General features: G+C 39.3%; 1 protein-coding gene across 2 annotated transcripts in view; it reads left to right on the top strand.

Annotated features, from left to right (window-relative positions):
- The window catches only part of LOC105491729 (von Willebrand factor A domain containing 8), a 436,474-nt gene extending 409,444 nt beyond the window's left edge, over nucleotides 1–27,030 (top strand). For both annotated transcript variants that reach the window (XM_071081437.1, XM_011758388.2), the window contains 5 exons: nucleotides 6,250–6,375; nucleotides 9,330–9,488; nucleotides 20,290–20,388; nucleotides 23,164–23,402; nucleotides 25,550–27,030. In XM_071081437.1, the coding sequence (XP_070937538.1) occupies nucleotides 6,250–6,375; nucleotides 9,330–9,488; nucleotides 20,290–20,388; nucleotides 23,164–23,402; nucleotides 25,550–25,658 (732 nt within the window). In that variant the 3' untranslated portion in view covers nucleotides 25,659–27,030. The remainder of the gene's footprint in view (nucleotides 1–6,249; nucleotides 6,376–9,329; nucleotides 9,489–20,289; nucleotides 20,389–23,163; nucleotides 23,403–25,549) is intronic.
- The last annotated feature ends 322 nt before the right edge of the window (nucleotides 27,031–27,352 follow it).

Raw genomic sequence — 27,352 nt, forward strand, 5'->3', positions numbered from 1 at the left:
TTGGTTAATTCTGTCGGTTTTGGTCAGTTAAATTGGCACAGAGGAGGAATAGAAGAGAGTAAAAGTATAACAATTTATGTTGCATATGGGAGAGGCAAATACCCTCATTCCTGAAAATCATTAGAGAAATATAAAGTTCCATCATGCTTTTTAAAGACTTAAAATTAACCATGCTGGTTCTTTCTAATATAGTTCTTACAAATGACAACATATTTTATAAAAATTCCTCTGATTGCTGTGTGAAGAGGGAACTGCGCAGGAAAAATCACTTTGGAAAACTTTTTCAAGCTGAAGGAAGGAGACCAGTTAGGAGGCTGCTGCAGTGGTCTAGAGGAGAGAAAATGAGGACAGGACTAAGGCTAGGCATGGAGATGGTAAGAGATAGTCAGATACTGCCAGGAGTTGAGAGGATTTGCCCATGGATTGGTTGTGGGTAAAAGGGAGTCAAAGATGACTCCTCAGTGTGGGGCCTGAACAACTGGAAGAGTGGGGTTGCCTCTTGCCCTTCACTGAGATAGGGGAGGACTTAGAGAGAACAGGTTTTCTAGGGTGGAATCCAGGGTTGAGTTTTAAACTTGTTAAGTATAAGGTTCTGTTATGTTTGCACACCGAGATGTGCACTTCCCAGCTCCTTTGAATTATAAAATATTTAATTCTTGAAGGAAAGACCTGAAATAATTTTAGTTCATGAAAAGTGACTATAGACAGTGTAGTGTCACTCAACATAATGATTTAGTTCCACATCAGCATCCAAGAATATAAACTCTTCTAATGAGAATCACCATAGATGATTCACCATTTTCCCTTGCAATGAGATATTACTTCAAGAAACGGGAATCCCTTGGAATAAGGTACATATCTTCTCTTTTCTTTCACTATTTAGAGCACCTAGGAACCTACGCAGATATTTAGTAAAATATTTTTAATAGCTATGCCAGTATGTTGAGAACCACAAAACAAAATTTTGTGTTGTTTCCACTGATTAATAGTTTATTATCTTATAAATTCAATATAAAAGTTTTCCTTAATCCAGTAATTATTTGTTTGAGTCATACACATTTGTAGCATAAAAATATATGTTGGTTGAGCATGAAGAGATGTTAAAATAATGAGAGCTAATGTTTAATAAGAGAATCGCTGTTCACAGATATCCTCTAACATCATTTACAGTTATTCATTCACCCAACAAATATTTCTTGATGATCTTTTGTAGGCTTTATTCTGTAGAATATATACACTCTCTATAAGAATTGCTACTTAAGTCTTTCTGTTCTCTTCATTAAACAAATTTGGAAAGACTAATATAAAATTGGCTTGATTATGGAATTTGTAGGTTAAAAAAAAAAAGTCTTGATTAATCATAACCCAAATAAGTAAAGACATAAGATTAATCAGAATGATTTCAGTGCTGAAATCATTAGACAAAGTGTCACAAACCACAAGATGATTGGTTTTTGTCAAGTTTATTTATTCTGTCTTTAGTGCTACAGGTGTGTGTGTGTGTGTGTGTGTGTGTGTGTGTGTGTGTACGTACTTTCTGGTTAACCAAGTATTTCCCGGAAAATGAATTAACCAGAATACATCATTCTCTGAGTATTTCAGTGAGTTTAAGTATTCTTTATGTGGAAGTAATAAAATTCTGTTTCTTTTTCAGAGTATCTATAACATAGACTTTACTAATGCACCCTCACTTTATATATAATGAACTCTCATTAGTGTGAATTTATGTATAATACAAAACAGATGGACGTATTTACAGGGATACTTTACTTCATGCAATAGGAATACGTAACAACATGTTTGGCCTTTTATTATAAACAAAAGTATATATTTAAATGCAGTAGGAACTTACTATTTCAAGAAGTATTTCACTAAGTCTCATAAAATACAGAAGCCTTTGTATACACAGTCCAAAACAGTAAATATTTTTATTCAGCCTTCAGTAACTTTCTAAAGAGCTCCCCCTCCAGCCCACTGCCCCCAAGAGCATTCATTCTGACAGGCCTCTTCCTGTTTTAAGTTTCCAAGTATTGTGGACTGGCTAGAGGATAGAAAATCAAATTTCTACCCATATTTATCTGCAAGTTACATACTTGAAAACTAATGAACAGTGCTACTATTATAAAAATGCCTTTGTGCCTAATAGTTTTGACTCAAGAGGCTGATACATATGTTTACTTCTCAAAGACCAAAACTACTAGTTCATGTTCCTAAAAATATCAATGACAAGCAGTACCAAAAGTAATTCATTTATCTGCAAATAAAAATAAAAATGAAGGAGTATACTATACACCCAAAGAATGGCTAAAAAAAATTTTTTAAGCTGTCAATATAAAGTGTTGGTGAGGACAGAAGCAAATGAAACCCTTACACTCTGCTCACAAGAATGTAAATTGGGAAAAACACTTTGGAAAACTGTTTATCAGTAGACACTAAAGCTGAACATATCCATACTCTGTGACCCAGCCTTTCCACACAGTGAAATATGCACATACCTGCTCCAAAAGACATGTTCAGTTATGGTGGCATTATTCATAATAGCCCCAAACTGAAATCAACAGAATTGTAGAATGGGTAAATTGTGACAAAGTCATACAATGGAATACCATTGCAGCACAAAAGAGAATCGAGTCCTGCTACACACAGCATGGGTAACTCACAGAGATAATGTCGAGCCACACAAACCAGAAACAAAAGAGTATATATTGTATGATTTCATATTTATAAAGTCCAGAAGCAGGCAAACTTAATTCATAGTAATAGAGGTCAGTATAGGGGTTACCTTTGGCAGGGAGAAGGTAGCATCCAGAACCAGGCACTGCAAGGCTTAGGCGGTGTGGATGATTAAGATTGTGTGTTTACTTTGTAAAGGTACATTCTTAAGATTTGTACACTTTATTACAAGTACTTAAACTTGAAAAGTTAACCCCCAGAAAGGAAGGAAAAGGTAGCAGATTTATTGGAAAAGATGTATTCCTCTCCCTCACTCTCACTGCAAATTTTACCAAGTCCTTTTCTTTTATTGGCATATGTAATGGAAACAGTCTTCAAGCTATAATCATTATGGGAAAAGAAACAATATCAGCACAAGAAAATTAAGACCTAAAAGCCCTGGATTCTTGCGTGATGGTGACTGTAAACTGAGAGTTACATGTTTTGCTTAATTGCATTACGTATCACAAAAAATTTAACAGCTTTCCTTGAATTTTTTGACAGGGCCTAATAGTCCTTCGTGGTACTTGAATCAGTCTTCCCAGTTCTTCTAGTTTTAAGCATTCTGTGATCTATTTCATGAAATTTAGCAGTTTCTCCCTCTTTAATTGCATGGCCTGGGACATGCAGTCCTCTAGGAATTTGTCTTCCCAACAAATTTAAACCCAAATTCCTCCCCCGGGGGAATCTTGCTTTTGTAAATCTTATTGGAAGTGTAGTCGTTTCTGGAGCAAATAATCTTGCTTCACTTATAGTGTGTTTGCATCCAGTGCTCCTTTTCTTTGTTCATTATTCTAATGTTCTATATAGTGTAATGTTTTTTAATTGTTTAAAATAATAATTAGGAATTTTAACTGAAGTTAAAAACAAACCTGAGCTATCAATGGAAATAATTCAGTGAGCTGATGCCTGCTATGCTCCGCCAACATCACTTGTGTGTCCTCCAGCTACAGCAACCAGGTCACAATTAGTCCCTCTACCAGTCATCTTGACAAGTTTTTTTTGCCATCAACTCTAAGGTATATTCTGGTTTTAGAAACACCAAAATAAAGAGGACAGTAGAGTTATTAGTTAGAATTTTAGCATTTTTTATTTTCTCTAAGGTAAGATGGTGGGGTTTAAATTTATTTTTGCTACAGTTGTGACCTGCATTAGAAATCACAAAAATAGCTCACACGCATAGTGCCTGCACTTTGGGAGGCTGAGGTGGGAGGATCACCTGAAGCCAGGAGTTTGAGACCAACCTGGGCAATATAGCAAGATCCCCAACTCCACAAAAATTTAAAAACAAAAAAGTAACCAGCTGTGGTTGTACATGCCTGTAGTCTCAGCTACTTAGGAGGTAAGATCACTAGAGCCCAGGAGTTCAAGGGTGCAGTGAGCTATGATCATGCCACTGTACTACAGCCTGGGCGTCAGAGACAGACCTTGTCTCAAAAAAACAAAAATTACAAAAATGACAATCTGTAGCCATTGCAGTGGCTCTTTACATGGTAAAGCATCACTGGTTAATAAAACCATGTAGCAGCTAATGGGATTGGGTAGGGAGTCCTTGGGGTCATTGCCTTGTCAATGTATTTATGAAAACTTGGAAAATCAATGCTTCATGATGACAGTGGCCCAGCCAATAAGTAACATGTTATACAATGTCATTCCAGTTCTAATCCTGCATTTCTTTTAAACCTGGCTCAAGAATCCAAGTTCCATGCCACTTTAATGGCTGCTAACCACTGCCACCATGTTCTGTTTTACTTTCTTCAGTGCTAGTTTTCCCACTCTAGACTAGTCTGTGAGAGTCTGTCCTCATCTATGAAAGCCATTAGAACCCAGTGCTCTGCAGCTTGGTACCTCCAAGAGTTGTCCAATGTAAAGACTGAAGGTACACAGATGGTCATCCGCAATAGCATTTCCCAGGATGAATTATCTGGGAAGCCTGAGGATTATCCACACCAGAGAACAGAAATGTTAGGAAAGAAGAGATAAGAGCTAAGTTCCAATCACCGGTGAAGTGAGGGGATCTGAAAAGGACTGTGCTGTGTGGTTCAGCTTGTCTGTCTGATTCATGGATAGACCAGTAGGAAGGGGGATTCTAGAAGACTGTGCACATTCCTTCCTGTTGCCACCCATAACTGGGTATCCGATCAAGTTTTACATGATAGCAGTGCTCCAGAGTGACCCATTTTCCTGAGAGATCATGGGATTCTTGCCAAGAACATAATCTGGAAAGAACATTCTCCCAAGGGTGGCATGCCTGGTAGTTCTTAGAATTAACCACCCACCAGAATTAATAATCTGTATGCTGGTGATGTTTGCATTAATATATGGGTATTCCAAAATGGTAATTTTGCCCCTGTGTCCAGCAAGGGTTTCAGGAACAAGAAAACAATACATACTATAATACCCAGAGTTATATTGTGTGGCGCTTGTAATGTCACTTTCTTAGTGGCTTTATATTTCCAATGACAGTGCTATCACATAGCCACCTCCCACGAAACACTGATGGAAGCATGCTTAACTTAAAGTGGACTTCGTTGTCCACTTTAGCGTTTCATCCACTAGCAATAAATAATGGTACCAGCTAACATAGCTCACGAGGCCCTTTCTTAGCTGATTCCAAGTAAGATTTTATTAATCTTTACAATAGTTTACTAAAGTAGAGACTAGTGTTATCTTCATTTTAGAGATGAAGAAACAGAGATGCAGACAGGTCAAGTAATTTGCCTCAGATCAGATATTGAACAGAGGTGAAAGAACAGTTAGAACCAGGCGGACGCTGGAACACATAATCTTAACTACTACTTTAGTTTGCATGCATAAAAACATCTTAGCTATTCTTCCCACTCATTAATGCAAATATAGTCGTTGGCTGTAATAAGCATATGCCTTGATTGGAATACTATAATTCTTTATCAGTTTACTACCGTAAAATTAGATCATCTGGCATAATTGTAAGTTATTGTAGCAAAGTATTATGTGGAAAAACGTGTAGAAAAGTAATGTAGAAGATTTCTGAAGATAGATAACCAGAAAGACTTGTGGGGTACAAATGTTCACATACTATTGTTTTCAGCTATTTCCATTTGCACACTAAGTCACAGAGAACTTGAGTAACAAACTCTTTTCCGCAAGGTAGAATTCTAAAGGTCATGTTTTCTCTGGGCTTGCAGACAGTGTTAACAAGGTCAAGCTGATTATTTTAACTAATAAACTTTTGAGAAGCCCTGTGACAGGAAATCCATAAGAAATGCATCCCTATTATTTTATTTCCAGATATTGAACATCTCTCCAGGGACTCATTTGCATACCACCTTTCGTTCATTTTATTGTTCCATATGTTGAAATAATTAAAACAGACAAAGGGCATTTCTTTGTCAGGAGAGCAGAAACCAGTTCATTTATACGACTGTGTTCATGCAGAACCGTCACTTACTGAAAAGATCCCAGGTGTGTTTCCTGTTATTCATGCACAAAGTGTGTCAGAGACCCTGCAGAACTAATTAAAATAAGGCTTTGTGTGTGTGTGTGTGTCTTTTGTAGGCTAAAGGTAAAGAAAGACAGTGGCTAAGACATCAAGCTACTGGGGAGCTAGATGACGCCAAGATCATCGATGGGCTGACTGGAGAAAAAGCCATCTACAAACGTCGGGGTGAGCTGGAGCCGCAAGTAAGTCATGGTGAACTGCTAGCCTCAGCTCTGCATAGTCTAGCCCTCTTTACAGAAACTTGCTTTCTTGGGTCATGTCAAAATATCACAAACCCTGAATATGGCAACCAAGGAAAGCATTATGTGAAAAAAAAAAAAAAGAAGAACAAGAAGAAAACTCCGTAGATATTATACCGTTTATCATTCAACTCAAGGACCCAGCAAGAAACATAAGGCATGCTCAAATTAGGTAATTTAAGAAACAGTCAATACGAAGACTATTTACAAAAATAAGGGTGGGGTTTAGGAAAATCAAAAACAGTGCAGTAACCCAGGGATAGCAATAGCGGGGATCTAACTCACCCTGAGGTCTGAAAGGGCAGAATGAGAGAGCAGTTCCTGGAACCTGGAGAAGGTGGTTGATGGAGTGGTGGCCTTCAGCAGAAGGGGAGCCAGTCCACGGGCGACAGCAGAGAGGGGGCCAAGGGAACAAATACGCCACCCTCAGCCCCTGACCTCCACCAGTGCCTCCCCAGAGCAGAACCCACTGGAAGTCAGCAGCCAGGAAGCCGGCTGATGTGGTTGTAGGGGCCAAGGGAAAATTTCCCCTTCACCCTCTGAAGGTTCTCTGAAAATCACCTCACAAAAGGCACATTAATAGGAGAAGAGGCATACAAATGTATTAATGTGCACTGGGGTGAAACCAAGGGTGAGTCCCTCTCCACACAGTGAGGTACAGATGCTTATGTACCCTTCTTCTTTAGGGAAGAGGAGATGGAGAAGTGTAGATGATTTTACGGGGATAGTAAATGGTTTTAGGGCAATTCAGTGAGCTTGAAGAACACACAGTGGCCTGGGACGCAGTCTTTTGGGCCCACAGAGCAATGGTGTGTGACAGAAGTCGGTTCAGGTGTGTTGGCAGACTTCAGCCTTTCTTCCTGTGATATGAGTTCAGTTGATGAAAACTCAGGGAAGGGCCCAGAGTAATCGTTTTCTTCTTGGGAACTCTGAACTTTAGACAGTTGAAGAAACTTCAGAGAACAACTTATCCGGTGCTTTGTGGGGAGAGAGAGGAAGGTCAGAGAGACCTTGGTGCTGCCTCTTCACTTCAGCATGTCCAAGCGCCATATTTAGAGGGTACCGATTTCTGAGCCCCAACACGGATTGTCCATATAGATCAACTCCCAGGACACAGAGCAGGCGCCCTGGAGGGGAAACTGAAGACACCTGGTGTGTCTGTTCAGCCTAGAGAAACCTTCAAGTGAAAACAGTAAAACAACCTTGGTGATTTTCTACTGTTCTCTTACTTTAAATATCAGTGTCCATCATATAACTGAAAAAAAATATAGAAAATAAGAAAGTCTCCCTTAAGTAACTATAATTGTAGTGTGTAAAGTTTTAGACAGCCATAAATTTAAAATATTTGCAATGTAATAGCAAAACAAAATGGTGACAGGATGAAATACTGAGTCTCTCGGTGAGCTCTGTGATCGCCTGTATTCCTGAGTAACCAGAATTGCTGAGTAGCCACTGAGAGCTGGGGGTGCAGTGACTGGTAGGGGGAAGGGAGAGTCACGCCTTTTAAATATTTATTTAGAGAGGATCTGGTGGTGATTTGGGGAGTTCTTATTTCTGTGTCATTGGTATGAGTCAACAGCTGCTTTCTTTACTGAATCATTGTGGTCAACAATTGTGTTTGGATACATCTGAAATTGTGAGTAGTCATGGAAGCATATGTGTAAGTGTCCTTAATTTGGGCAGACTCAACAAGTTTTTAAGAAATATGTTGAATTTGCCTCAAACCATTACACTCTCAATACCCACCGTGTTTTCTTGAAATTACTAACTCTGCTCATTATTTTTTATACATGTCAGCAAATATTTAATAACAGAATAATCTGGAAATTTTCTTCTTCCTTTTTTTTTTTTTTTTTTCTAGAGACAGGGTCTTGCTCTGTTGCCCAGGCGTTAGTGCAGTAGCACAATCATAGCTCACTACGGCCTCAAACTATTGGGCTCAAGTGATCCTCTCAGCTTACCCAGCTGAGTAGCTGGGAATACAGGCACATAGCACCACCCTAGCTGATTTGTGTGTTTTTTGTAGAGATGAGTTCTTGCTCTGTTGCCCAGGCTGCTTTTGAACCTCTGGCCTTTCTCCCACCTTGGCCTCCCAGAGCACTGGAATTACAGGCATGAGCCCCTGCACGCAGCCTTCTTCTTTTTTCTTGTCAGCAAAACTAACAAACTTTTTTTTAAATCTGCAAATTGGCAGTTGTGGGTCTAAAATCAAACTTAATCTTGTAATCTTAATGGACAGTTGTTTCTAGATAGCAATTTGATGCCACTTTTATGCTTTCAAACTGCCAAGAAAAGAAAAGCACTAATTCAGTAATGTGGAAGGAAGAGAAGATGTGTGGCTTACTAAACACAAAAGTCGTTTTTAAAATCTTTTCATTAATTTCTTTGCCAGACCCCCATCACATAACTCTGTTTTAGGAATCTGACATTATTTGTGGCCTATGTGGAGAGTAATTTTCAGGTCACTACCCGACATGTACAAGTAAAATTGATATGGGCTTCCCTCCAAAATAACACAAACTCTTGCTAGAGTTACTGACTCTGAGGCATGAAGTGAAAATGACATGTCATTCCAGATTATTAAGTCACCATATTATTTTTAAGGTATCAACCTAAATAAGTCAACTTTACTAGAGTGAGCTTTGAAAGGACTATATTCCAAAGGAAAATATTTTCCATGTGGCCCCAACCATTAGCACAAGTCTGAAATTCTGTTTACTGCAATACAACCCATAGATGCCTTGCTACCTGCTAGGACAGCCTTGTGCAGGGCTGAGCCTATGGCTGGTCTGCCCATCTTGGGGCTGGCACGCCGGGGCTTCTATGAGATCCCCAAGACAGCCACCAGGGGAAGTTTGCCAGTTCACAAATGGCTTTTCTATTATTCCTTCCCTCAGCTTGGCAGCCCACAACAGAAACCCAAGCGTCTGCGCCTGGTGGTGGATGTGTCTGGTAGCATGTACCGTTTCAACAGAATGGATGGCCGGCTCGAGCGCACGATGGAGGCTGTGTGTATGGTCATGGAAGCCTTCGAGAACTACGAGGAGAAGTTCAAGGTAATGACATGAACTAAGAATAATGAGAGGCGTCATTGACCACGATGATGGATAGGTAGATTCAAACTCCATCCAGAGTGAATGAAAATCTTCATCCTCTCACCAGCTCTTTCATCAGTGCAGAGAAAGTGAAGCTTTTGTTTTATCTGAAGGAGTAATTGTAAAATAATGCCATAATTTAAAAGACTGATTACTACAGAAGAAATGCTGCAGCCATGATGTTAGAAAAAAATGAGCTGCTTAGAAGCAAAAGTCTGTTCCCAGACTCCTCAGAGTCTCCTGTCTATCCTTATCCCAATTCCCCATACCCACCCACTCTTGTCCCGTCACTAGCCAAGCAGCCTTCCAAAGTTCGAGTCCACCCTGAAAGCTTCACTATCACGTTCCATTTCCATGTGGGCAAGGGTTATACAGTCACTGGTGTCTCCCCAGCTAACAATAACGATGATTATCCCAGGAGAAAAGCAGCCTTCCATTTCAACTATTTCCATTTTGGTATTCTTAGTTTGTGCTACACCCTCCATTTCAGAAGTCTGAGGGTGGAGAAGGGATCTGCAGTGCTGCCGTGTTACTGCTTGATATGAGCCTATTAATCCTCTCTTAGTCAGCCGCAGAGAGCACCTGCACTTCTGGCCCTTACCAGAGCAAACAACCTTGAATTCAGTCACCTGCCATGGAATTATTATCAAAAGTTCAATCAGGAGAAATGCTGTATGTGCAGACGTGCATGAAGGACACATAGTCCATAGACAGACTGGATTTCATTAGAGATCAAACATGTCCTTCAGAAATGGGGGATCTTAGATTGCTATTAGGCTTGACATCACACATGCACCTCAGGATTGCTTCCCTGAGTTGTGTCTCTGTGTTATGAGGTACGCAGCAAGAAACAGATTGATGAAACCCATCACTTCATTTCCTTTAGGCCTATTATTAAGGATACTGCCCCCCCTGAATTTCCCAGGGCCCCTTGTGTGAAGCTCTACATGAGGAATTCCTTTTAGAATTAAGTGGAAGAAGGGCAGCTTCAGCTAATGAATGCTGTGGGTTGCCGGACTCTGTCCAAGTACAGGACACGAATACAAATAAGACATGGACCTTCACCGTGGGGAGCAGCTTTGTTTCCCTTGAAGAACTGAAATGTGTCTCCCCTTGTGATTAGTGAAAGCCATGGAGCCGCTTAAGATTCCCTCTTGGTTTTAGTTGCCAGGAAGCTCAGAGCCAAAATCAAAGACCAGCTATGACAACTTTGTCATGTCTCAAGGCTTGCAGACCGGTGTTCAACTTTTTCCTTTTCTTTACCCTTGCTCCCTTCAGATGTAAGTTTTCCTTGATTTTTTTTATGCTTTATGTGTTTATAGAAAATGTTTATTTTAAAATATTTTAGGTCCTTTCTAGTATGAGATAGATTATAGCTCTTAAATCACTTGGACCACTGATGACTAAAGAATAGTTAGACATCTATTGTATCAGCATAAATACCCATATCATACCTAATGTTTTAAAACCTTTGAGTGTTGCCAATGTTTAGATCAGTCCATTTTCCTGTTTTATGGATCTTGAATTTCAGTGTTCCTCAGCTCTCTTTGAGCTATAGGGAGGTTTTGTTTTGTTTTGTTTTGTTTTGTTTTGTTTTGTTTTGTTTTGTTTCTAGATAGTATCTCACTCTGTCATCCAGGCTGGAGTGCAATGGCGCGATCTCGGCTCACTGCAACCCCTGCCTCCCGGGTTCAAGCGATCCTTCTGCTTCAGCCTCCTGAGTAGCTGGGATTACAGGTGCCCACCACCGTGCCCACCACCATGCCCGGCTAATTTTTGTATTTTTAGTAGAGACAGAGCTTCACCATGTTGGTCAGGCTGATCTCAAACTCCTGACCTCATGATCTGCCCATCTCAGCCTCCCAAAGTGCTGGGATTACAGGTGGGAGTCACCGCGCCTGGCCCTACAGGGAGATTTTAAACCAATGTAGACCATAGCAAATATACTACCATTAAAATTGGCAGACTTGGAGTTAGCTTGAATAAAATCTCCTGTTAGAAATAGGATGTCTACATTTTTGAGAGCAGAACTGCTCTGACATGTGAAACTACCTCTCCCAAGTTTTTAGAAAGAAAATTCATTAGGAATTAATCAACAAATTGGTTGACACAGCTCCCTCCCCAGGACTGGGTCAAGGATGAGACAGGGAAGAAGGTGGCAAGGCTGCTGGTGTTCAGGGAGCCGTTCCGACGCCTCCAGGGAGGTGGTATGACTGTCACACAGCAGGCTGAGTATTTCATTGCATCTCACACAGCCGAGTGTATAGAAAGATCTCCATTTATTCAGTTCTCACTTATAAAAGTGTATAATATGGAAGAACTATTAATGAGACTTGTCACACACACAAAAGGAACAATATCAAGGAAATGAGCATTTCACAAGATGTTGTTTCATTTTTTTTTATTGACAGTTACAAACCAAACTGTTGCCATATGACCAGCTAGATGTGAGTTAAATTTGGTGAAATTACAAGCATGACCTGAGCACTTCCTAAGAGTAGAGCACTCTGCCGGGTAGCCCAGTGAGGGAGAGGATGAAAACTACTCACTCTGATAGAAGGTTCAGTGAGCAATGTGCGAGCAGAGCGTGCTTCTTCACACATGCCTCTGTGGGTATCATCCCTAAAACAGTGTTTTGCTAATACGCTCTTCAGTTGCCACAATAGTGTAAAGAATTTCCTCAGTCTTTATCAGCACAACCACAGATATATTGAGAAGACAACCATAGTAACATCTGACTGAAAAATCCAAGTGAAATTGCAGCAAGACACCAAGATAAAATCAATTTTTCAGGCCTTGAAGTCATTGTTTATGCCATTAAATTCTTAACAAGGAGCACATTAATGGTTTTAGTCCCATCGCATTCACTACAGTTACATTAGAGCCTTATTTAAGACCATAGAAAGTCTTAAGAAACCAATGTATTAAAATCTTTCCAACCAAAGGAAGAGACCTTAAAACATCACAAAACAGGCTCTTTGAGCCTCTGTCAGAAAAATTGATACCTGAGTGAGTGTCTGGAGGGACAAGGTGGACCCAGCAAGGCATATGAGTCCTGTTCCTGCAAACTCCTGGTCGTGTCCACAGACTTTAGAACTGGATCACCTCGGAAGCCATGTACTCCACCGTCCTCATTCCACAGACAGGTGGATTTTCCCTGCAGTCAGAAGGCTAGCAGGAGATGGTAGCATAGAGCCCAGGACTCTTATTTGTTCTCCCTTTTTTTGTTTGGTTTCATTTTTAAACTTTCTCCTTTATTTCCCAACTTTTTAATTTGAAAAATTTTAAACCTACAAAAAGGTTGAAAGAAAAGTAAAACCCCCGTGCCCTCAGTTAGGTTCACTAATTGTTATCGTGTTGCCTCACTTGCTATGTTTCTCTCCAAATATTTACAGTCCTCTCTCTACTCCCTCCCCCAAATCATTTGAAAGTAAATTATAAGCCGCATAATACTTTACCTCTAAATACTTCATTATGTCTCCTAAGAGTAAGGACTTTCTCTAATACAACTTCAATACCATTATCATGCCTAAGAAAATTATCAGTAATCCCATACTGTCTTATAATATCCAACTCAAATTCAATTTTATCATTTGTCCCAAAAGTATCTTTTATAATTGTCCCCTCTCCCTGCTGTCCACCTAGGAGCCAAAGTTCACACCTTACTTTGCCTCTTTTAGTCTGGAACAGCCCCCTCCCCTACCACAGCATTTTTTTGCTTTTCATGACAGTCACTCTCACGACCCTCTCACGAGGGTCCAGGCCAGTTGTCTTACCGCTTTTTTTTTTTTTTTTTTTTTTTTTTTGAGACCAGGCCAATGTGCAGGGCAGGAAGGAGGTAGGATGGAGCTCCTTACACTCTATAAGAGTTATTTCTATTTATAATTACAGTCGTCCCTTGGTATCTATGAGGGATTGGATCCAGGATCCCTCTCAGATGCTAAAATCTGTGGATGCTGAAATCTTCCAGTTGGCCTTCCTCTCCATGGGCTCCACATCTGCATATACAAAGGGCTGACTATAAATGTTTGGGGGTATATAGGTGATTGGTGCACACAGCAGAAAGTTTAAGAGGTATAAAAGGAGGAAGAGTGAAGAGTGAGCCACTGCCTGCGCCCTCTCAGCTCCCAGCTCCTCTCTCCAGTACAACCACTATTAGTGGAATTATCAGTCTCTTCTCAGAGATATTTGATGCACATACATTCAGTGCCTGTGTACTATGCATTCTGTTCTGTATTCTTATGTTATATGATTATATTCAACGGAATACTTCCATTTTCTCATTTGTGAAAGGCATAAAGGGAATAGGAATAACTAACCAAAAAATTTAATGTACTCAGAAAATAGAAAATTCTGCATGAACAGAAGACAGTTTGAGGAGCTCCTAGAGAAAAATGTATATTCCATAGCCCAGAATGGCATCACACATGGGGTCATTAGGAATTCAGCAGTGTGATCTGAGACTCCCCAGCCCCAGTTCCAGACAGTTCTTAATGTTGCCTTCCTGCAGTTTTCCCTCCGTTGTAAAGGTGTCTAGTCTGTATTTGCTTTGAAACCTTCAGAAGCCGCTGGCTTGGTCTGTGATCCCGGCTCTCCCCATCTCTCTTGGCGTCTGCTTTGTGTTTTGCTTGGCTTGAGTGCAGCTCCTGAGCTGTGGGTCATTACAGTCTAGGTCCCGGAGGCTCATCTGGAGTCAGCCTCCATTTTTTATTCCACATTATCATGACCTGTGCCAAACCACGGGGATCCTAGAGCAAGAATTACTGAGAAGGAAAGGTAATTCAGTGGCAAGACACATCTCTAAGCCATTTGGAGTGTTTAACATTTCTCATAATTGCTCTACCAACCGAATTCAGCTGTTCCCGGGAATAGCCTTCACAGAGGTCACTGAAAACTAGCACTTCATTTGCTTGTAATCAGCATAAGCTCCTCTACTCTTGTAGTCAGCCTCATTCTTGGTGTTCACGCGGTGCTTCAAATTAAAGTGAAAAGTAGAATCGTACTGTTTGTGTGAACTGTTGTCTTTTCATCAAGAAGCATTTTTTTCCCTTAACCTTCATTCCGATTTGTTCCTCATGCTTTCTCCAAGCCCCTGGGAATGTTTTCACTGTAATCTTGAAATAGACCTCCTTTTCAAAGGCTCTTAATGGCTTAATTTTTTTTTTTCAAAGTACTCAATAATACCAAAGTTAGGTAACTATTTCTCCACTAAGCACTCAAATAGTGGGTCCAGAAAAGAGATTTATTTCATTATTCAGAAGTTGCACTTTGGAAAAAAAAAGAAACTCAAACTTATTGTTTCTGTGAAGGCATATGAACCATATTCTAGGGCAGTGGTTTTCTAACAGTGTAACAAGAACCTTTGAAGGATTGGGGGTGGACGGGGGCAGTGAGTAGGCAGCACTTTTTGCCCCATCCCCCTCCATCCCCAGTTCAACTACAGCAATTTCACATGTATAGGTAGTGCATGATGTTTCCTCAGCTGGGCTTTGGTGCAGTATTTCATTTGAAGGAAGGGTTCCACTGCTAGCAAACTTTTAAAGGAAAGGAAGAATTAGAAAGCCATTGTGTTAGGGATTATTACTGGATTATTTCTCACAGGCTCTGAGGGCTTTCTTTCTGGAAAAGGTGCCACTGACCCTCAGATTTAGATAACTCACTCCTCCCTTGATGGAAGAAAACAAGGCATTAGTTCCTAAAACTAAGAAAAGCAAGCTTTTTCATCACAATTCTTAAACATCCATTAAGTTTATATAGAATTTGGGAGGGTAGGAATGGCCTTGGAAATTATTTTCAGCAACCTTTTTTTTTTTTACAGAAGAGGAAACAAAGATTGAAAGAGGTTCAGTGCTTTGCCCTAGGTCACACAGTTCCAGTGCAAAGCCAGCACTTCCGACTTCCACTTCGGCGCTCTTAGTTGGTGTTTCATCCCTGTTTCTTATAGCCATTTTATTTCTGTTCAATTTGGTTTTTTAAACTGTAATTCAGGAGCAAGTGTATCATTTATGTAAGGTACTCTGTCTTCTCCTACCCTTGGCACCCATCCAAGGGAGGTATAATAGACAAACTTTTCTCAAAGATACCTTGGTCAGAAAGGTTGAGTTCACTCCCAGGAGGAAATGGAAACATATGACTTACAAATCAGCAGCTGCCAGGGAAATTTCTTCTATCAAGAACTTAATTCAGCATCTGTAATTAACCTCTTTCCAGTACCTCAGGAGTGTTTCACAGGTTTAGAAATGGAGACCAGTCATCCTATCAGTTTAGGCTGTGAATAAATTCTTATTGCTACATGGAGATTGGACCAAAGGAGGTTGTACATACTTTTCTGAGTCCATTCAAAAAAGAATTCAGAATTGATTCAATTGTGCATGTAGAAATTGGCCAACCCAACCATTCAAAAACTTAAGTAGAGATGGGAGGGGAGAGTAGCTGGGGAAGTAGTTATTTCTCTATAGTGAAAACACTGGGCCGGGCACAGTGGCTCATGCCTATAATCCCAGCATTTTGGGAAGCCAAGGCGGGTTTATTGCTTGAGCCCAGGAGTTCAAAACCAGCGTGTGCAATGTAGCAAGACCCTGTCTCTACCAAAAAAAAAAAAAAAAATACAAAAATTAGCCAGGTGTGGCAGCGTATGCCTGTGGTCCCAGCTACTTGGGAGGCTGAAATTAGAGGATTGATTGAGCCTGGGAGGTTGAGGCTGCAGTGAGCTGTGATCGCACTAGTGCATTCCAGCCTGGACAATGAGCAAGACCCTGTCTCCAAAGAAAACCAAAAAATGAACACAAACAACCAAAATGGATTTAGTGTCAGAAAACTTGGGGTTTAACCAACACTAGATCTATGACCTTAAGAAAGTCTGTTAGTCTCTCTAAGAATCAATTTCTGCATTTGTGACATAAGGATAACACTTACCCCAAAGCTTGTAGAGAAAATAAAAATGAGATGAGATATATGCAAGCCCTTTGTAAACTGTAACAATAAAGTCAGTAAGTGTATTGTCCTATCCTTTCAATGGCCCTGGGAGGTGGTAAGACAGATATTACCCCCTGTGGTCAGAGAGGTTAAGTGATTTACAAGCATACAGTGTTAGAGACTTTCTAAGCCATCATTGTTTACAAGGTAGAAACAAGGTTTAGAGAGGTTAAGTGATTTTCTCTAAGTCAAAAAGCTTGTTAACATCAGAGCCAAGTCTAGAATCCTTGACCTTTCAAGACATTATTCTTTTCACGTTGACTTACATGATATGAAGAAAGGTTAGCCAGCTAATGCTATAGGTTATTAGCTAACTAACACTAGGGTTCTGCTGGCATTTCTCTTGACTTTAGTGGCACCATCTGAGAATGGTGTATTTATATTTCTAGAAGAACATGAGAATTTTATGCCTAGTAGTTTTAATAAATAGCCTTAGATGATTGTCTCGTTCCTACTTACAATGTGGCTGCATAATAAAGCATAGCCTCTCCTAAAGCCAGCAAATGGTTGTCTGTCCTATAGAAATTTACACATAAATCTTATTCATAAAATTGCTAGTAGCACTTTGTCCTAAGCATTCTAAACATTATAAATCATCATTCTTATTTGATGATAAACCACATCTTTGACCAAAATTTCAGCATTTGTTTTTATTTGTTATACTTTCCTCTACATGAACAACACTTCCAAAAGAAAATATAGCAAAGGGGCATTTAAACAGATTTCTAAAGCAAAAAAGTATTTAAATTTGTCCTCTGCAGTTGAGGCTTTTCTTTACTACTGCGGCTTAATATTTATGTTAAATGCTAAACATGAGACTGCACAAGGTTTTCAGGGATGCTCTGAAAAGTGGAGAAATCATGATCATAACAATTTTGAGCTCAGAAAAAAGTCTGATGTAAATGTTAGGCGGTTTGGTAATGACAGTGAGGATCTTGTTTGTTGACTCCTGTGGCTCCTCCATGGAAGCAGGCTCAAGGCCCCATCAAGTTGGATTTCACGATCATCGCCGAAACCAGATCGGGTGAATGGCGGATTTAGGAGTTACAGAATGGAAATGAATGAGAGTATGCATCTTTTCCATTAACCCACACAATTTTCAGGATTAGGAAATCACTGTTTGTAAACCATGTTGGAATCCTTGGATAGCACATAATAGATAATTTTGATAGAGAAGTATTGCTGGTAATGGAAGCTTAATATAATCTGCAGTAACGCCAGGGAATGGTCCACATTTGGATGTACTTTAGATTCTTCCCAAGCATTTTATTGACTTTGGGCACAGAATAATCCTCAAGCCCATCTGGAAGATGAGAAACCAGGGCCTGCAAACTATTTTATAAGCTCCGTCCTGTCGCTTGGGTGTCTCCTCATGCCTTTGCGGTACTCACCAGGCACAAAGGCTGGTCTTCCTGCAAGTAGCACTTTCCTTACCACAAATAAAGAAGAGACGAGAAAGAAAAAGGAAGGGAAAAAAAGAAGAAAGAAAGGGAAGAAGGAAGAAAAAGAAGCATACAACCCACCTTTCTTTGTCTCATTTGCCTAGAAAAGTATAGTACTTTTTTTTCTCCTGGGCATATATTTAAATGGTAGATAGATATACCAGTCACTCAATCAAATGATTGATGGATGGTTGCTAAAATATTTCTGAAGGTTTTAATCAGCTTGCATCTTGTTTTAATAAAGCCCAGCTAAAAACTGTATTTGTTGACTGCTCTTTGACCAGTTACATTGACCCTGTGACAGACCATATGATCAAAGATTTCTATAGTCTCATTCACTGTCATCTAATTAGAAAGAACTCTAGCCATCAGTTAAAAGGGAGGGAAGAGTCAAACACATTCATAACCCTCCTACCTCAGCCCAGTATAAGAAACCTAGTTCCCATGTCAGGGAACCAATCTTACTCCCTCATGTGTAAGATCCTGTTTAACAGATTACTTCACCAGCCCATAATGAAAGCGACCTGCCTGGCACCTTCTCAGAACTTTCCACTCTTGACTACAAACAGTTCCTGCCATGACCATTGTCAAATCAGTCAGGGCCTCCCTGGAGTGTGCTTGCACTGAAGGATTATGCAAGCTCTCTCCACATCTGTGCCAATCCTACCACTGAACCCATGGATGACCTTAGTCAAGCCTATGCTGAAGCCAGAAATTTCCTATCCGGAAAAATTTCTAACAGCTGAGCTGCTTTTAGTTTCAGTTTTTATTTGGTACCTTTTCACTCTATTGATAGCAAACTATACTAAGAATGATTTTTTTTTCTTATATGGAATGTGTTACATCATTAGAAATCATTTATTGTCAACCTTTTTAATGCATTGATAAATTTCCTTCACTATTCTTTTATATTTAAACCAGGCATAGAATAATCTCCCACCATTTCACCCCCACCCATGGCCCCACTCTGGGCCTCTTCTGACCATGGCCCTCACATGAGGCAAGGTGTCTATGGGGCCAAAGGGCCTTTAAAGCCTGTTTCTAGATCATGCTTCTGGTACCTGGGATCCGCAACTATCCTCATCAAATGACCCCAAGCCGACTTTCAGGTCCTGCGTGGGCCTCTTTCCTAAGTCCATCTTCCTAGGACAGACTGGCCAATTGTGTGAGCACCCCAAGGTCTGAGAGGTGGGCAAGGGGTAACTGTTGGTTATGATGGAGTGATGGAGTGTGGATGTGAGCACTGGGTGTCCACACACATGCATTTGAGGTACCTTATGAGGTGGGACAGAGCCAGCCATGAAAAGAGAAGGGCATGGGCTATGGGCCAGGGGCCAGTACAGCCCATGTGACCGTGTTCTAGCACAGAACTTCCAGGAACCCAAGTATTTGAAATTTGGCCCTAGCTTTCCAGGTTATTATAACTTATATTTTATCAAAGTAGGAGGACAGAACGTATTTTATTTAAAAGTTGGTAGCTTGATGTTTAGCTTTTACATATTTAGACATCATACATGGGCCTCCATTTATTCCATCCTGGGGATAACTGTTAGGTCTTCACCCCTAGCCACATCTCCCTCTCGGGCACAAGTTCAGTGTATCTATAATGGGACTCATCTTCCCCAGGAAACCCTTCTTCTCACTTCCTATTTTTGCATAATAACAATTTCAACCAAATTTTTTGTTTCTTTCCATTTAAAACACAGCAGTTTCAGTGATGTTATGGATTGTTTTTTGTCAGCTAGCATGGCCTAACCACCACTTATCCCATGATTGCTGAGGGGGGGGAATGCATTCCAGCTTCAAACAGCTTATTTGTAGAAGAATGTAGCCCACATGCAAGGGGAAAGCTTCTTATTGCCCCAACTTAATTGCAAACTCTCTTACAGCATTTGTGCAATAAACATGCTAGGCACCTCTTAGATTCTAGAAATTCAAAGAGAAATAAGCTGTGGCCTCACCTTCAAATAACTCACCATTTTAAAAGGAACATACATGAAAAGAAATAACTGCATTGCTCTACAACACCTAGAGTATGTGCAACTCAAAGTTGGAGGGAACTACCTAACCCCAATTATAGTTTATCTCAGACCCCAGACTTTTCTTCCAGACTCTGTGAAAGGCTTGCACCTCACTCCCTGCTCTAGCCTTTCTCAGTAGACAGGAGTTTCTCATGTACATAGTGAGACTAGGGAATTAAACACACATCTGTCTCACTGCATTTCTTTATGGCCATATGTTGAGCAACTTTGGACAATAACAGTTCAAAGAGTTGAACATTAAAGATCTAATGACTGTTCTTGTGTGGAGAAAAGTTTACAACTTTCTGGTTCTCTTGCATGTAGTATGACATCGTTGGACACTCTGGAGATGGCTACAACGTTGGCCTGGTTCCAATTCACAAAATCCCCAAGGACAATAAGCAAAGACTAGAAATTCTGAAGGTAAATGTATTTTTTTGCCTCTGTATTATGAAAGCTTCTATCAAATTAGGTAAAGGCTAAAAAGATTCATTGAAGAAGCAGTAGATATACAGCAAAGAAAAAAACTGTTTCACAAACATTCAAGCGTTGAACTGAGAAAACACCCATCATGCCTAAAATCCTTTCTCCACCATATAAAACTTAAAATTTGTTTCCTACATATTTTTAGGGCACTTGGTATTAGATTGGGATTCTACAACCTGGGCTCCCTTGTATGTCCTATACGGCTCTTCTCAGCCCCTACATGTGCAGTAGAAGGAAAAGAATGACCCCTTTTTAAATTTGTTTATTTATTTCAATAGTTTTTGGGGTACAGGTGGTTTTTGGTTATATGGATGAGTTCTTTAGTGGTGAATTTTGAGATAGTGTACCTGTCACCCGAGCAGTGTACTCTGTACCCCGTATGTAGTCTTTTATCCCTCACCCCGCTGAGAACCTCCCCAACCTTAGTCCCCAGAGTCCATTATATCACTCTTATGTCTTTGCATCCTCATAGCTTAGCTCCCACCTATAAGTGAGAACATACAGTATTTGGTTTTCCATTCCTGAGTTACTTCACTTAGAATAATGGCCTCCAGCTCCATCCAAATTGCTGCAAATGCCATTATTTTATTCAGTTTTATGGCTGAGTAGTATTCCATGGTGTATATATACCACATTTTCTTTATCCCTCATTGGTTGACGGACACTTAGGTTGGTTCCATATCATTGCAATTGCTAATTGTGCTGCTATAAATATGTGTGTGCCTGTGTCTTTTTCATATTAATATAATGACTTCTTTTCCTTTGGGTAGATACCTATTAATGGGATTGCTGGATTGAATGGTAGACCTGCTTTGGTCCTTTTAAGGCCTCTCCATACTGTTTTCCACAGTGGTTGTACTAATTTACATTCCCACCAGCAGTGTAAATGTTCCCTTTTCACCAATCCACACCAACATTTAATTTTTGACCTTTTAATTTTGGCCATTCTTGCGGGTGTAAGATACCACCGTATCTCATTATGGTTTTAATTTGCATTTCCCTGATTATTAGTGATATTGAACATTTTTTCATGTTTGTTGTCTGTTTGTATACCTTCTTTTGAGAAATGACTATTCACATCCTCTGCTGATTTTTTGATGGGATTATTTGTTTTTTTCTTGCTGATTAGTTTGAGTTCCTCATAGATTCTGGATACTAGTATTTTGTCAGATACATAGTTTGTGAAGATTTTCTCCCACTCTGTGGGTTGTCTGTTTACTCTGCTGATTATTTCTTTTGCTGTGCGAAGGTTTTTAGTTTAATTAGGTCCCATTTATTAATTTTTGTTTTTGTTGCATTTGCTTTTGGGGTCTCAGTCATGAATTGTTTGCCTAAGCCAATGTCCAGAAGAGTTTTCTCAATGTTATCTTCTAACATTTTTATTGTTTCAGGTCTAAGATTTAAGTCTTTGATTCATCTTGAGTTGATTTTGTATAAGTTGATTTGTATGAGAGGTGGTTGTACTAATTTACATTCCCACCAGCAGTGTTTCATTCTTCTACATGCGGCTTGCCAGCTTTCCCAGCAACATTTATTGAATAGGGTGTCCTTTCCTCAATTTATGTTTTTGTATGCTTTGTCAAAGATCAATTGGCTGTAAGTATTTGGCTTTATTTCTGGTTCTCTATTCTGTCTCATTGGTCTGCATGCCTATTTTTATACCAGTACCATGCTGTTTTGGTAACTGTAGCCTTAGTATAATTTAAAGCCCTGTAATATGATGCCTCCAGATTTGTTGCTTTTGCTTAGTATTGCTTTGGCTATCTGGGCTCTTTTTTGGTTCCACATGAATTTTAGGATTGTTTTTTCTAGTTCTTTGAAAAATAATGATGGTTTTTTGATGGGAATTACATTGAACCTGTTGATTGCTTTGGGCAGTATGGTCATTTTCACAATATTGATTCTCCTCATCTATGAACATTGGATGTGTTTCCATTTGTTTGTGTCATCTGTGATTTCTTTCATCAGTGTTTTGTAGTTTTTCTTGTAGAGCTCTTTTACCTCCTTGGTTAAGTATATTCCTCGGGTTTTCTGTGTGTGCAACTATTGTAAAAGAGATTGAGTTCTTGACTTGATTCTCAGCTTGGTCATTGTTGGCATATAGCAGTGTTACTGATTCGTGTATATTGATTTTGTAGCCTGAGACTTTACTGAATTCATTTATCAGATTTTAGGGTTTTCTAGATATACAATCATATCATTGGTGAGCAGAATGACCACTTTTAGAGTGCTCTCTGTCCCCAGTTTTTTGTATAATTGATTTCACACAATTAAGCCTGCAATAGAAAAATACATATCATAAGTAAATTTCCTCCATCGTTATTGATATGAGTAAAATGTTTTTAGTATTGTAACTTTGTTTATTGGAAACTCAGCTCATTCCTTATTTTCCTCTTGTGTCATCTGCATCCTCCAATGTGATACCAAGTTTAATATTTTCTTGTTTTCTCACTTTAAGTGGAAGCTTACATTTTAAAACTAAGTGCCCACTGTGATAGTTTTGGAATGATTCCTATATCTAATGAAATTCTATGCCGGATACAAATATCACTGTATACTGTTGTCACTCAAATATGCAAATTAAATAGAACTAACTTAGAACGTGGGTAATAATTGGTATGTATGCATGCTCATGGTCAATAGAAAAATAATCATCTTTGTTTAAAAAGAAGTTTCTCACCATGGCTTTTGTGCAACTTCTCTTACCTCCAGACAATGCATGCCCACTCTCAGTTCTGCATGAGTGGGGACCACACGTTAGAAGGGACAGAACATGCCATCAAGGAAATTGTCAAAGAAGAAGCTGATGAGTACTTTGTCATAGTCTTGAGTGATGCAAATCTGTCACGATATGGAATACATCCTGCTAAGTTTGCTCAAATCCTCACAAGTGACCCTCAAGTAAATGCTTTTGCCATTTTTATTGGCTCTTTAGGTGATCAAGCAACGAGGTAAGTGTCATCTGAGCATACAGAAAAGGGCAGGTACAGAGATACTGAATAGCTAACACATGCTGTTTTATAGGCTTAGCACCATGAGGGACAGTGAGGCAGATGGAGGAAAAACAGAAACTAGAGTTGCTAGCCTCGAGGGGTTTATAATCTAGTGGAGGGGATATGTTCTAGCTTTTGTTTGAATGAACAATAATAATTTTAAATTAATTATTTTTTAGTTTATATTTAAACCAATAATAAATCATTGACACTTTGATTTTTCACTAATAAATTGGGTAGTATTTTATACATTTGGCATTTTATATCAAGGTCCTAAGCCCAGGCTAATCATTTTGTGTTCAAATCATATTAAAAATCATGAACATCTATTTTCCTAGCATCGAAGATAGTGTGTGTGTATGAATGTCTATACATATATATACACACATATGTATTATATCCCCATAGAGACGTCGCCTACATATATGCATGCCTGTGTATATATAGACACACTCACATATATCCCTTCTTACTGCTGGAGAGACAAGGCAGGTGAAACACTTGGCGACAACGTAAGATAATATACATATAGTTAGATACTACACTGAATATACTGAATATTCAATAGAGAATCTTATGATCAGACAATAAATACCAGTGGGTATGATCTGAAAGGAGAGATCTGGAAACACTTTCATAACTTGAGCACACTAACATTTATCTTTTTGAATTACAAACAGAAAGAGCTCATGGTTTTTTCCTGTGTTTAAAATACCTGTAAGAAACACAAAACACCAGTGAAAGTAAATCTTAAAAAAAAAAAAAATTCCTGCCTAAAGCACAAAGGGCCTACCTTTTTGTTATTCCACCCCTTTTACTTGTCATACTCTGTGACTGGAAATGTTTTATTATCCAAAGTGCTAGCATCTTTTTCTCTTTCTATTCCCTTTGCCTTGCTGCAAGGCTGCAGAGTGAGGTTGAGAACAGACTTAATATCATGTCGTTACAGTCATTTGATGACATGACTTTGCATTCTTCGTAGTTTTTACAAGTCAGCGCTTTGCATCTTTTAGAACCTCCACATCCTCAAACACAAACTATGCCTTTTCCACCCAGATTTTCCTCAGCATCAGCCCACTATTAGGCAGACAACAAGCTCAACAAATACTAGTTGAGATGAAATGGCTATTTTGTCTTTCTAGTGAACAGATCCTGTTTGAATACTTAAGAAAGCACAATAATACCCTTGTGGTTTCCTAGGGAAATGGTCCAACATCCACTGGCAAAAGATATGTTGCAGAATTAGCTGGCTTACCAGGCATGCCAAATATACGATACTACACAGGATGGTTGAATTTTATTAAATGTCATTCCAAAGCCAGACTTCCTGGCACAGTGAAAGGAGGCGTTCTTTTGAAGAGAACTGTGTCTTACAGTTTTGTTGCCTTCAAAATGGCCTTTTGTTCCAAATGATAAATTAGTATTTAAAAAATTATCATAACTTCAATGACAAGTTATTTTTAAGGATAATTCAAATCAAAACCCATTATAAGTTTTTTAAAATTTACTTAAAAATGAGTTGGAAAACATTTCATAAGCCTGTATAACCTCAGTGTCATTGAAGCAATAATTGGACAATCCAGATCGCATTTCACATTGTGTGATGTGGACCAAAAAAAAAGAGAGAGAGGCAAAGAAAGAGAGAAAGAACCACTCAGGGTTTGCCTCGGCAGCGTTTTTAGAGGCCTGTTCTCTAAGGAAGGAAAAGCATTAGAAATACAGTGTGAGGTCAGCATATTGACTAGACCCAGGAGGTGAGATGATCCCAGATGAATCCCTAGGGCTCTGTTCTACCAAGAGAATATGAAATACCAAGAAATGGCAGTAAAGAAAGGAAGAAAATTTTTTCTTTTCAAATTTGCCAGCTTTCTCACTGAAAAGACCTTCCTTTCAGTTCCCTGCTTTTGCTGTGTCTTTCCTTGTTGCTCTTCCAAGCCTTTCATTGCTTAATGGCAACTAATTCAGTGGTAGGCAGAGAGCAAGATATGAGAAAGTAAAAACTTCCTGTCCTAAGAAACCATTAGGAGGCTGTGGTTTGCCAGGGCAGGAGGTGGAAGGGAGCACCATTTACAGGGGTAACTTCCTTACCCTTTCCATCCTGGCAGGCTGCAGAGGACTTTACCAGCTGGTCGGTCTTTCATTGCCATGGATACCAAGGACATCCCTCAGATTTTACAACAGATCTTCACCTCCACCATGTTGTCGAGTGTCTAAGAAGTGCTCTTCATCACCCTGATGACAGCAGGATTTGAAATAAGACAGGAATAAGGAGTATTCTGAAAAAGAGATACGGATGAAGTGAACCCATGCAGTGACTGGATGATTCCGGCATTCCTGGGTCTTCCTACACTTGCTCAGTAATGAGAATTCAGAAAAGCAGCCAGAGGGAGGCTTGAACATGGAAAGATGTTCCACTGATGAGTTCAGAAGCTCAAGCTAGTTGGCCCGCACTTTATCAAAGGTTGGGGTTAGAGGAAGGTGGTTTTGAGAACTATGTGTTTGGTCTATTTCCAAAAACCTGAGGGGGAAAAAATACTTTGTTTTTGCCTTAACACATCATCTGGTCACCTAAGATAAGAAAAGCAACCCCATCAAGCCGAGCCTTTGGTGTCACATTCTGACATAAGATGCAAAACCCACCAAAATGCTCCTATCCAATAATTATTTTTATTTTCTCCCTGTTCTGCATTGACCAGAAAACAATGATTTTATAATATTTAACCCACCAAAAAGTCCCTCCAACAGCAATATTTTATGAAAGGTTGGCTGTTCTCAATAATTTCATTTTCTTGGCCAAAGTCAAAAGGAATCAAAAAATCCTTGGAGTGCTTGCCTTTCCATGTGACTTTTAAAAGGCTCTTAAATAATAAAGAGCAAATGTCCTCTTCTTCTTGCTGCTAGAGTGGGAGGAGAAAGGTATCTTGCCTTAAAAGTTTACTGTTTCTTCTGTTCTTCTGGCATCTCTCAAAAAATTCACAGTACTCCATTTTGAGGTGCAAACTGGTAATGCTCAAAATAATAAATGTTTATAAGAAAATTCTTTATTGAGAACATTCATACAAAAATTACCTAAAGCAAAGTAAAAAAAGTAAAATCAAGGTGGTATATTTGAAGTGAATGGTGATTGGAGATTTCTTTAGCTGTAACAAACAAACAAAAAGAAAGAAAACAACTTTTCTTAAAGCCTCATTCTTTTTTCTGTCAAAATGTACCTTATTCCCACACACTTTTGGACTGACCTTTGTTTTATCAATAGGCTCAATATCACTTTGTTTAAAATCAAATGCTTCAGCGGAAGTCATTCTCTCTTTAACCGTATAATGTAAAAACTCCTCTTCACCATTGATAGCAAAATCAGAAACTTTAGGGCACCAGTGAATTGAAAAAACTGGTCTTAAATTGGAAAAGCTAATCTTATTAATAATATTATCCTGTCCATCCATATATTTTGAAATTGTACAGGTCCATAATTTCATTTTAATTAACTATAGGAGAGAAGAGAAGATAATACCCATTTGTTCCATCACGCCCTCTCGCTGTCATTAACTATTAAATAAATAAAAGCTATCTGCTTTCCAGCGCAGTACTACCTGGTGAGTTTGCATGGTTTTCTTGTTGCTCTAGTCAGACGCCTGCCCCATGTATTGAACCATTCAATGATGCAAACAATTTCAATCCAGTATGTTTCTTTAAAAATGTAATTGCATTCCAATAGTCATCACAACAGCAGCTGGCATTTACTGATTATTTACTGTGAACCAGGTATATGCTAAGTGATTTCATACATTATTTCATTCATCCTCACAACAATGCATGTAACAGAGGTATTTTTGACCTTATTTTACAGATAAAGAAAGTGAGGCTCAGAGAACTTAGGTCACTTTCCCAAGATTCCTGTTACTAGACCT

Source organism: Macaca nemestrina, chromosome 16 (genome assembly GCF_043159975.1).
Source record: "Macaca nemestrina isolate mMacNem1 chromosome 16, mMacNem.hap1, whole genome shotgun sequence".
In the NCBI taxonomy this organism is placed as follows: domain Eukaryota; kingdom Metazoa; phylum Chordata; class Mammalia; order Primates; family Cercopithecidae; genus Macaca; species Macaca nemestrina.